An 11,288-nucleotide genomic window follows, 5' to 3' on the forward strand; every position below is an offset into this window, starting at 1 on the left:
GGCATCGTCAGACTAGATTTATATTTATTCATGTCATATTCTCACTACTACAATACACCGCAAAATAAATATAAATCTAGTCTGACGATGCCGAAAAGTAAACCAGCTGTCACTAAAAGAAATAAAGAAATTCGTAATATGGAATATATGAGAAATAATCGATTTATAATTAATATTCGCCAGCCATGCGAACGGGTCAAGTTCGATTCCCAGCGGATGCAATACTTCTTTCTTATGTTTCGTAATGTAAATTGCTCGAATATAGATCACAATCGATATTAGTGATTATTTAGTAATTAACAATTAACGCAACTGGCTAATCGAGGTGTAATCATAGGATATAGATCAAATCTAATATAAGATGGAAAATCTGCATTAGGAGTATCGCAAAAAGCAAAAGGTTTATAGAGCATGAATTTTATTAATTTGGTTTACATGCCTATCACGTATACCGTATACGACAAAATGAATCTTTGGAGTGGGTATTACGCCGGGTGTGAAAGCCTAACTCTTTTTCCGTAACGGTGTTATTTTATTTTGGAAATGTTGTATAAATGTGGAAGAATTGCGTTTCTTGTTTCTGTTTGTTTCTACAAAAAACAACTTATCTTCGTGAATTATTTTATGGAAAATCGTCGGTTCAAGACTGCCTGTGGCATGCTGATAAGATCAAATAAGATCGAAATCGCGATCTACGTCTGGTAGATTCGATAAATTACTGACTATGAACTTAATCAGTCCTTATAAATTATTATTTTGGATTTTTCGACCTAGAAATGTCAGATAGTCAGATGGAGGTCGAAATCTCGCAGTAAAGGTTTCTTTTTACATTTTTGGTGAAGAAACCAAAAAATTGTAGGAAGACTAACTGTATTTTTCTACGCTCAATTATGTTTTTCGTGCAAACCGGAACGACTTCTTTTTTCACAAAATAATTTTTTATTGTACATATTTCAGTAGATACCCACCCCAGTTTTTCCAGAAACCGTGCAACAATTATTTTTTCTGTTATTGGTCTGTTTGTTCATAATAAAAATCGATAATCTAGAACTGCCGGTATCAGCAATAAAAAGGAAACAAAAGAATTCGTCAGACACGTTTCAAATTACCAAGAAAAAATAAATACTTGCATTATTATGCCCATTACACGGGTAATTTTTTTTGTCTTGCCTACCGAACAGTTTACGTTTTATATGTAAATCAGAAAATTGTTGTAAACAGGAATAAAGAAAAGATTACCTTACTTATAATTTAGCATCACGTTTATTCCCATAATATCCTTTGTGCACGTAAAACAGAACTGCAATAAACACAATTACTCCTGTTTATCTTTTACTCGTTTTAATAACAACGAATAGTCAGTATAAAAAGGACGGGGAATGGTCGTATCAATCGTGTATACTTTTTTGCGTTTTATGTGATGTCAGCTATCCATCGTTTGCCTGCAAAAACAAGAAAGAAGTATGATAATGATAACATTTATACAGAGAGCGATGTAGCTTAACATACACACTCCTTAGTTTTGATTACTTTTATTAGNGTAAATTAACAATCTAAAAAATTCAACCAAATACATCATCACCATCATCCTTCCTACCCTTAGGTCAATGTTCACAATTCCCTGTGCCTCTAACTTTTTCTATTCTACGTCACTCACACTTATAAACGAATGTAACTCTCAATATAATATTTTAATAGTTTACTGTGCAACTGTAACATAATTAATATGTCGTTTTGACAAAGTGTCACCTTCAAGGGTGGCCGAATGAAATTACTGCGATTTCTTGCAACTTTAGTGGGACTACGCCATACGTACGTTAAATTTTAACGTTTTTGTCTCTATATGTTTTGTTACCATATTCTTTAGATGTAAACGCATAAGATTTACTAACGCTATCAATAGGCATATATACGAACTTTGACACTTAATTATTAATAAATTAACATGTCGAAGAAATGGGAAAGGGCAAAGAACCTATTCAGTTCGGCTTTTTTGTATGTATCAAAAAAATACTAGTTTAGCTAGTCATTTTTTTTTAGAAGGTTACATTCAATGTATCGATTATTATTTTATTACAAGAATATATAGAAATCAAAAACTGATAAGGGTTGTAAGGTTTTTTTTATTAAACTATAAAACCATCACTAACGTTTCGTCTTGTGAGTTTTTTTTCAATGTAGACTTTTTAGTTCGATGTATTTTTTCAATTGGTTTGGTATGTACGATATTAGTAGGTACTTCGCAGTTAAGAAGAATTTTCAATACGTCGTTTTTATTGCTAATAANTTCGATGTATTTTTTTCAAATGGTTTGGTATGTACGATATTAGTAGGTACTTCGCAGTTAGGAAGAATTTTCAATACGTCTTTTTTATTGCTAATAACATTTTTCTGTTATTTTGTCTTTATAATAGTGTTCCTTTTTTAATTCTATTTATATTTGCGTTGTTGTAATTATTGTTCTTATATCACAATACATATGTTGTACCAGTTACACTCATCGAACAATTTGAAGTAAAATACATTAAACAAAAACCGTACCGTAGATAGAGCTCACAACAAGAGCCGAAACATTGGGTGATTAATGAAATTCAATAAAAACTTTTTAACACTTGTCAAGCTTTGATTTCCCTACATATCTTCTAAGTTAGGAAAAGAAACTCTAATAATTACAAGTTTTTTTCAGTGGAATTCATCCGCTTGGCGATACTACGTCCGATTTCAGTACGACCACAACGACAGCAGCAGCTGCTCCTGGGGGAAATACCGCAACCAGAATCAGAATATCAACGAGGCAACTACATAATAATTCCGTCGATAATCAGGAGTGTTCTGGTTCTCCCAATGGGAACTCAGGATCGATAGATTATGACGGTAATAATAAAATGATTTGAATACAATTTATAAACATTATGAAGAATATTCTTGGACCCCCTGCAGCTTTATACGAAGACGAAGAAGAAGATGATGTCGAAATTGAGTCCCATGGTTCTGTCATAAAACATTTACTATCGCAAGTCAAAATTGGAATGGATTTGACAAAGGTTGTTCTGCCGACGTTCATTCTAGAACGACGGTCACTTTTAGAAATGTACGCCGATTATTTCGCGCACCCTGATTTATTTGTTAGGTAAGAAGGTGGAATTATTATTTCCACTCTACTTTAAATTTAAATTTGCTTGCTTTGCCCAACTACAAGTACCCTTGCTTCTTTAAATAGAATAAAATTTATTTCAATTTCCAACTGCCTCATCGGTGTCTCCTTTTCGTGACGCGTATACAAGCAAACTGATTTTTCTGAAAGCATCGTCCACAGAAAATACAAACTATCATTACATAGTCAGATTAAATTCAGTAGTCCATTAATCTCTATCAAAAAGGATGAATACGGAAAATTCACATTGCGGTATAATTTTGAAGAAATTAATTGATAAAATTCAGATGGAATAAAATCATTGCAGTAGAGAGTTATTTTCTATCATTTAATTACAAATAGGTGCTGCTTTTATTTTGTCCTTAAAAATTTATTAGCAGATAGTTACTTGATCAGAAATAGCTATATTTCAAATTTCGTATTATCTAATTTAACTCGTAAATTTTTTAGGTGTCATAATTCCTATAACCACCCCTTTAGCATAAGTTCTTAAGCTTTCTTAATTTGTATTTAAATAGAGAATATCACATCTTTTCTTTTTTTATTGGGTTAATTTTCTTTCTCAGTTACTAATGACCACCAGAATTGAAACACTTTATTCAACTTTGTTATATAAATATATAAGTTAACTGTAGGTAGCGAAAACTTGTTTGACAACAGCAGCGTTCGCATTGTCGGTATTTTTAGGATAGCAGATCTTAGAGATCCTAAAGATAGAATGATTCAGGTGGTAAAATGGTATTTGTCATCATACCATGCCGGCAGGAAGAGTTCCGTGGCCAAGAAACCATACAATCCCATTTTGGGTGAAGTCTTTCGATGTTACTGGGATCTGCCATCCATATCTGAGGATAGCTGTAACCGTGTTCCAGATGGACCCATACCATGGGCTAATCAAAACGAATTAACATTCGTTGCCGAACAAGTATCCCATCACCCTCCAAGTAAATATAAGTGTTACGCAACCCCATCAATGTCTTGGCATATTTTTTACATATTATTTTTAGTTTCAGCCTTCTATGCTGAACATTACCAGAAAAAAATTAGTTTCAATGCCCATATTTATACCAAATCGAAATTTCTTGGGCTTTCCGTGTGCGTATATAATATTGGTGAAGGGGTAATATCGCTTTTGGAATACGACGAAGAATATACAGTCACATTTCCAAATGGGTATGGTAGATCGATTTTAACAGTACCGTGGATAGAACTCGGGGGTAATGTAACAATAAAGTGCCCCAAGACCGGATATCAATGCAATATTGATTTTTTAACCAAACCTTTTTATGGTAACAAGAAACACAAAGTCAACGCTGAAGTAGCTGGGCCTGATTGTAAAGTATTCTTGACGATATCTGGTGAATGGAATGGACTTATGGAAGCCAAGTGGGTAGATAAGGTAAATTAACAATCTAAAAAATTCAACCAAATACATCATCACCATCATCCTTCCTACCCTTAGGTCAATGTTCACAATTCCCTGTGCCTCTAACTTTTTCTATTCTACGTCACTCACTGTCCATCTTTTGCAGCTGCATTCCAACCATAAACTTTTAATCTTTTTCGAACTTATAAATTAACTGTTCGCAAGTACGAAAATATTTTTTTTTGTTAAAAACAACTCAGATTGACGCTATTCTTTGTTTTAAATGTACGATTTTTTCAATCTGAGTTCCTATATATCGAAAATCGATCACTTCTTCTAGTTGGTCAACTCCAGTTTTTATATTAGCTCCAATCCTATTTCACCTCCCTAACATGGTTTTAATTTTATTTATTTTCATTTCAAGTGGAAATAAATATATATAACATTTATTTTAGGATAAAACTGAGGTATTTATAGACGTCAATAAATTATCAACAATAAAGAAAAGGGTAAGACCTATTGCGGAGCAAGAAGAAAACGAATCAAGAAAATTATGGAAAGAGGTAACACGGGGATTAAAGTACAACGAAATTGATAAAGCTTCCCATGCCAAAGAAGAAATAGAAAATAGACAACGGGCACAGGCAAAAGAAAGGACTCAGACTAACGCAGAATGGCAAACAAAAGTAATTACAGATATGCATTTTATTCAAGTTTTCTAAATCTAGAAATCAAATTTTGTAATACCACTGGATTCTAATTACAAAATGCACTGGTATTCTTTTCTTCTAATGAACGTAAATGTGTTAATCTTTAATTGGGTTTACTGTCCACGTACCTATGACCTACACAAATTACAACTTCCAAATTGTCATCAAGTATATAGAATCTGTGTCTAATCAGAAAATGTGTTCTTTTTTCAGCTGTTCCATAAGGAAACGGAAGAACGGTGGAAATACAATTCTCCATTAAAAGAACGTCTAAAATCGTCGAAAGTATAAAAATTACAGATAGGTTGTAACGATTTTGTAAGGTCAGTTACCTGTAAATTTTCCACCTAACTATTAATTTGTCATTAACAATTCACTGTGATATGGTTGCGGAGCGTAAGTGGAAGTTTACGTGCATTCAAAAAAGTATTGTTATTCATTTATCATTAATTGCTTTCTTCCATCATTATTATGAATAATAGAATATCTTTTTAACCAGTTAACAAAATTAGGTGGTATGCATATACAATACAAAAATAATTAATAATAATTATTGTTGTATATTGGCGGTTCCTTTCTATCTAAAACATTTTTTTGTATATAAGTGTATTTATCTTCAAAATATGCTTAAGAAAAGGTTCAATTTAGTTATTTTATTTTCTTACATAGGCGTTGATATTTTAACATAAAACAAAATTATGCCCGTTATATAAGAAAAATTAACATCTCTTCATATATACAATATTTACCTATGTACAATTCAGAATAGCTTTAGATTTGTATTTTTCGTCCAATAAACGAAAATTTTAAAATTTTTAGAAGTCGTTCTTTCAAAAACAACTTTTTCGTCTTCCAGTCGCCTTGAAAAGTTTTAAAAATTACTAATTTGTTTCTGTATTAACCGAAGCAAAAAAACATCAAATTTATTTTTGTCTTGATTTCCTTTTCGTTTATGTTTTCAATACCATAATAATTGTAATGGTATCAGAAATAACATTGAAAATATTATTTCTTTATCATTTTAGAGGCTATTTTATTTATATTTATCAGTTATTTCAGTTATCGATAGTAAAGTAAAAAGGACTAGGGTAGATAAGGGTATCAAAATGGTTCATACCAGTGGATTTCAGTTTTTTAAAAATGTTATTGGCTTTTTTAATGTTCTTTATGCTTATTCTAATAATATGAAATTCATAACATTTAAGATCACTTCAACAGTTACACATAACTATTTTTCCGGTCAAACTTGACTATTTTCATCATTTCTTTTGTATTTTCCCATTATATATGTATTTCATATTTAACGAGTGAAAGTACCAAATACATCCTGAAGTGTTTTTCTTTGATGCATAAAAACGTAAAATCTAAAAAAACAAAAATAATAAGTATGTCGATAATGAGAAAATTATTGAAATAAGTACAAGGAACAATTAAAAAAATACAAAATTTTTTACTTACGAAAAATTTACTGTTATGGGAGCCATTTTCGTACTCTAATCGGCTCTAATTCTCTATTGTTTTAAAAACTATGTGATCTAGTGCCATAATATTTTCCGACCCTTTCTATTAATAAAACTGTAATTTATGATATTAAATAAATTTTTTTCTCAAAATAGGTAAATATTTTTTGCACGTTCAAATATTAATTTACTTAAAAAAATAATGAATATTAAGTGTAATATACGACTTGTTAATAATTTAAAGAAGAGTATGTTTCGTTTTACCCCAAATTGAAGTGATAGTAGTTACCATCCACTAAAACTATTTTTCGAAAAAGATGGTCACAATACATGGTAGGCTGTGTAGAATTTTTTTGCAATTTCCTCACAAGAACTCGAAAACATGTTAAAAATACAAACTGTATTGGTACTCTTTAACAATAAAATTCTAAATATTTTTAACGTTATAGAATTTACTATTTGTAATCAATTAGTAATTATAAAAACAAATTCAACGAAATAGAATAAAGTAGTTAAAAAAATATGCAAGCAAAATAGCTAGTAACATGCAGTAATGAACTGTTTAATTAAGTATATAATATTAGAAAATATAATTATTTTCAGACAAAAACAAGTTAATGGATATCTGTAAAATGTATATTTGTAAATTTTATTACTTAATGTATCTGTTTCAATTTAATAAACATTTCATACAAATTAATTTATTGCAACCCTTAAGAAAACGTAAAAATAATATTCAATAAATGCAAACAAGTAAATATGATATATAATACAATTAATAATTTAAGAATGTAACTTAATAATCATTGTAACTGAAGCATAATGTACAAATTAGTTTACAATAAAAATGATTACTCAGTATTGCTAAATTTAATTGATACAAGACCATTAACAATTAAAATAAGTGAAATTAAAGAATTACTTTCTATACATTTTTAAAACAAACAAATGTTCACCTGGTACCTTTCTCTCTTTAACAATATAACAAGAAAGACCCAAATCAACAACAACATTATGAATATCTTCCAATTTATTCTCCTTAATGACAACCATATAGCAAACACCCTTGTAACTTAAAATATTTGGCAATAACTTTAAAAATTCATCTATGACTTCCCTACCATTCTTGCCTCCTGCCCAAGACCTATTCAAACCAGTTCCTTTTATTTCATTGGATTCGGTAACAACATAAGGAGGGTTAAAAAGAACCACATCAAAAATATTTGGTTTAAAATTAGACAAATATTTCATGTTAATACTTTCTATAGTAACATTATTCAGTTTAGCAGTAAAAGCTGTTGCACTGTTAGCTTCTGAATTAATATCTGTGGCTAAGCAAAACGAAATATTTTTGCAAGCATTTGCAAGAGCTGTAATAACAACCCCACTTCCTGATCCAACTTCAACAACAAAGTCAGGTTTAATACTCAAAATTAACTGTAATTCTTGTTCTAATGTATCCAAAAATAAAAAAGTGTCTTCACTTGGCTCATATACATTTTTAAATTTTGATAAATCAAATAATGGTGTTTTTAAGTCCATTTTTATTCACAATATTCTTATACTGCAGATGACTGACCGTCACTAGTAGATTCTAAAATTACTTTCCTTTTGACTGTTTCTTTTTCAATCGACTGATGAATTCTATTAAGTCTATCTTGGGCACTTTGCAAAACATTGGTCAGAACTGTTACCTTATGCTTAGCATTCATTAGTTTCTTTACATATGGATCTAAATCAACGATTGATTGTTGGGAAGATGCAATCGTTTTAAGTTCTTCGCTAAGCGACTCTATGCATGTTTTTAACTCTAGTTGTGACAACCTAAGATAAAATTAATAAGTATATCTTAATATGCAATTAAGTACAAATATACCTCGTGGCACGAACTCTTTCATCTAATTGATCAACGGTAGGTTTAATTAAACCCATTAAACCTTCTGTAAGAGCATCTCTAGTAGGATTGTCACAAAAGTTTTCAGTATTGTCATCAACAGAAGTTGTTGTACTCTCACTTTCTGGGTCCATTTTATGTTAAAGATTGAAAAACTGTTTTAAAATAACATTTTAAATAGTTTAAATCCTCAAACTTAAACATGAAAAACGATAAAATTTACAAAACAAGATATATAAACTAAGCACAGTAAATGACAGTCACATAAACATCGCACCTCACACCATAGATTAAAGAAATAAATAAATAAATAGACAATAAAACTATCGTATGAATCTGGCATCCGATATAAATAATCCTCTGATTTAAACTTTACTAATAAATTGTGCGTTGTTTGCAGATTCTAAATATGTATATATCATAATTATGCGTCCAATAGTTCTATTAAAAAAAAAGGAAATTCATATATAATGATGATTAGATATAATATTATATCATATCTATTAATTAACCCAACTTTTTTGACATTCCTTCAAATGATTTCCCGCACAATTTTCGGTATTTACATTCCAAAATCAAACGGCTCTTTTTAAATTGAAAATGAGTGATTTAAGTTCAAGTGATAACTGCGTAAATTCACCGCAGTTTAAAGTGTCTCCCATCGTAACTAGAAGTCGAAAAAGTTCATTAGTCGTTAAGGTGTCTTCTTCTGTTAAAGTTCCTTCAAACTTTTTATCTGACGATTCTGAAAATGAAAATTCCCCTTCGAGAACATCTCGAACATCACATTTTACAGCCAAAAAAGAAATTAAATATCACAATAGACGACTAAAGACATCATCAGATTCTTCCTCTGAAAGGGAGCACACAAACGGGTACTGTGGCCAGGAAAAGAAGTTGAAAGTGGGTATGTTTACATCATTACCACTATTTATAAACTTGAAATATAATACACAAAACATTTCAGAAATAACACCAACTAAAGATTTATATAAACCAGTCAAAACATTTTCACCTAATGCTAAAATGAAAAAGACACTGTCAAAAGATTTCACTGCATATTGTACTCCTGAGAAGCTTTGTATTAAAGCAAATCGCAATAATTCGCCCAGAACGAAGCTTTCAGTAGCACTAGAGAAAATAACAATAGGAAATACTAGAAGGTCTATTTTAAAAAAGGGCTCATATAATTCAACTCCTAAAAAAGCTGTAACATATACACATTTGTCAGATGATGAAAACCTACCACCAAAGATCACCCCTAAACGTAACACATCAAAAAACATTTCTAGAAAAGGTATTCTAACACCTTCAATGCATAATAGAACAAAGACAGTTATAAAAGGACGGGATTCGTTATCTACAGCTTGCAGTCAATTACATGTCTCCTATGTACCTGATAGTTTGCCATGCAGAGAGAAAGAATACTCCAATATTTTTAATTTTCTTCAGGGAAAACTTGTTGATGAAATTGGAGGGTAAATACAATAAATATATATATAAAGGCAGGGTTATTGAAGTTTGGGGGCCTTTTAGTTATAACTTTTACTCTTCATTATGTTTTAGCTGTATGTATATATCTGGAGTTCCTGGTACTGGTAAAACAGCAACAGTTACTGAAGTTATTAAACATTTACAACAGTCTTCATCAAAAGGAAGTTCTCCTACTTTTTCATATGTGAGCATCAATGGAATGAAACTTAGTGAACCAAGACAGGCATATGTAGAAGTAAGATCTTATACTTGATAAACAAAATTCCTCTTTGTTATTTTACTGTACACAATCTCCTTTTCATAATTACTGCTTTGGAATATAGATGTTTATATTTTAGATACTGAAACAACTTGATGGGAAAAGTATGAGATGGGAACAAGCACAAACTACACTAGAAAATAAATTTTCAAGAAGCTCGAAGAAAATGAATCCTACTATATTAGTAGTTGATGAAGTAAATAGGAAATATATATCTTCTATTAGCAATTATCATTCTCAAAATATTTTTTAGTTGGATATTTTATGTACCAAAAGACAAGATGTAGTATATAATTTGTTGGATTGGCCAACTAAGTCTCATGCTCAACTAATTGTAATTACAATTGCCAATACAATGGATTTACCTGAAAGGTGAAATTATCAGTTTTTGTGAAAGAAAAAATATTTACTTATAACTCCACTTTCTCTTGTTTAGGCTTCTTATGAGCAGAGTAACAAGCAGATTAGGTTTAACAAGACTAACTTTTCAACCCTACAATTTCAAGCAATTGCAAGAAATTATAACTAAAAGACTTTTAGGTACAAATATTTTTAACCCAGATGCTGTACAATTGGTTGCCAGGTAAATCTTCTTATCTGTTAAAAAAAATTAAATTAACTGTTTATTGTAAATTTTCTGTAGAAAAGTAGCTTCTGTGTCAGGTGATGCCAGAAGAGCATTAGATATATGTAGAAGGGCAGTTGAAATTGCTCAACAAGAAGGGCCGGAGACTTTAGTCGGTATGAGACACGTTACAGCAGCCCTAAGCGCGATGATTACGCAACCCAAAATCCAAGCTATTTCACATTGTTCTCAATTGGAAAAAATTCTATTACAATCGGTTGTAGCTGAGGTAAGGCACAGAATGATTTGAGACGCCCTTTAATATTATTAAATAGTTAATTGATATAAAGGTGAGCCTTTTTAGCTAAATTTTTAGTTATTTAAAG

At 30.6% G+C, this 11,288-nt stretch overlaps 4 protein-coding genes across 4 annotated transcripts in view; 2 read left to right on the forward strand and 2 right to left on the reverse strand.

The window, feature by feature from the left end:
• The window catches only part of LOC108738307 (oxysterol-binding protein-related protein 9), a 14,764-nt gene extending 7,633 nt beyond the window's left edge, over positions 1 to 7,131 (forward strand). The window contains exons 10-15 of the mRNA XM_025976353.1: positions 2,687 to 2,874; positions 2,941 to 3,130; positions 3,842 to 4,098; positions 4,162 to 4,553; positions 4,976 to 5,206; positions 5,444 to 7,131. Coding sequence (XP_025832138.1) covers positions 2,687 to 2,874; positions 2,941 to 3,130; positions 3,842 to 4,098; positions 4,162 to 4,553; positions 4,976 to 5,206; positions 5,444 to 5,521 — 1,336 coding nt within the window. The 3' untranslated portion in view covers positions 5,522 to 7,131. The remainder of the gene's footprint in view (positions 1 to 2,686; positions 2,875 to 2,940; positions 3,131 to 3,841; positions 4,099 to 4,161; positions 4,554 to 4,975; positions 5,207 to 5,443) is intronic.
• Positions 7,132 to 7,268: 137 nt separating this feature from the next.
• On the reverse strand, positions 7,269 to 8,254 carry LOC108738310 (hemK methyltransferase family member 2). Its single transcript, XM_018471683.2, has one exon. It carries the CDS (start codon positions 8,230 to 8,232, stop codon positions 7,609 to 7,611), a length of 624 nt encoding a protein of 207 aa, XP_018327185.1. The 5' UTR covers positions 8,233 to 8,254; the 3' UTR covers positions 7,269 to 7,608.
• On the reverse strand, positions 8,225 to 8,876 carry LOC108738311 (SNAPIN protein homolog). The gene is made up of 2 exons (XM_018471685.2): positions 8,567 to 8,876; positions 8,225 to 8,514 (listed from the first exon to the last, which is right to left on the reverse strand). The coding sequence occupies exons 1-2, from the start codon at positions 8,716 to 8,718 to the stop codon at positions 8,250 to 8,252; spliced, it is 417 nt and encodes a 138-aa protein (XP_018327187.1). The 5' UTR covers positions 8,719 to 8,876; the 3' UTR covers positions 8,225 to 8,249.
• A 181-nt stretch (positions 8,877 to 9,057) lies between these two features.
• Positions 9,058 to 11,249, forward strand: LOC108738309 (origin recognition complex subunit 1). Its single transcript, XM_025976365.1, has 7 exons — positions 9,058 to 9,491; positions 9,552 to 10,062; positions 10,151 to 10,313; positions 10,417 to 10,533; positions 10,591 to 10,709; positions 10,774 to 10,920; positions 10,981 to 11,249. Exons 1-7 carry the CDS (start codon positions 9,185 to 9,187, stop codon positions 11,210 to 11,212), a joined length of 1,596 nt encoding a protein of 531 aa, XP_025832150.1. The 5' UTR covers positions 9,058 to 9,184; the 3' UTR covers positions 11,213 to 11,249.
• Positions 11,250 to 11,288: the final 39 nt, after the last annotated feature.

This window comes from Agrilus planipennis, unplaced genomic scaffold, assembly GCF_000699045.2.
Source record: "Agrilus planipennis isolate EAB-ADULT unplaced genomic scaffold, Apla_2.0 scaffold186, whole genome shotgun sequence".
Taxonomy (NCBI): domain Eukaryota; kingdom Metazoa; phylum Arthropoda; class Insecta; order Coleoptera; family Buprestidae; genus Agrilus; species Agrilus planipennis.

Bases quoted from the DNA above. Each gene is read 5' to 3' on its own strand.
- LOC108738310 (XM_018471683.2), bottom strand. From the start codon at position 8,232: ATGGACTTAAAAACACCATTATTTGATTTATCAAAATTTAAAAATGTA.
- LOC108738309 (XM_025976365.1), top strand. From the start codon at position 9,185: ATGAGTGATTTAAGTTCAAGTGATAACTGCGTAAATTCACCGCAGTTT. The intron at 10,314-10,416 runs GTAAGATCTTAT...TTTATATTTTAG, and splicing joins CAAGACAGGCATATGTAGAA to ATACTGAAACAACTTGATGG. The intron at 10,534-10,590 runs GTAAATAGGAAA...AATATTTTTTAG, and splicing joins CTATATTAGTAGTTGATGAA to TTGGATATTTTATGTACCAA.
- LOC108738311 (XM_018471685.2), bottom strand. From the start codon at position 8,718: ATGGACCCAGAAAGTGAGAGTACAACAACTTCTGTTGATGACAATACT. The intron at 8,515-8,566 runs GTATATTTGTAC...ATTTTATCTTAG, and splicing joins GAAAGAGTTCGTGCCACGAG to GTTGTCACAACTAGAGTTAA.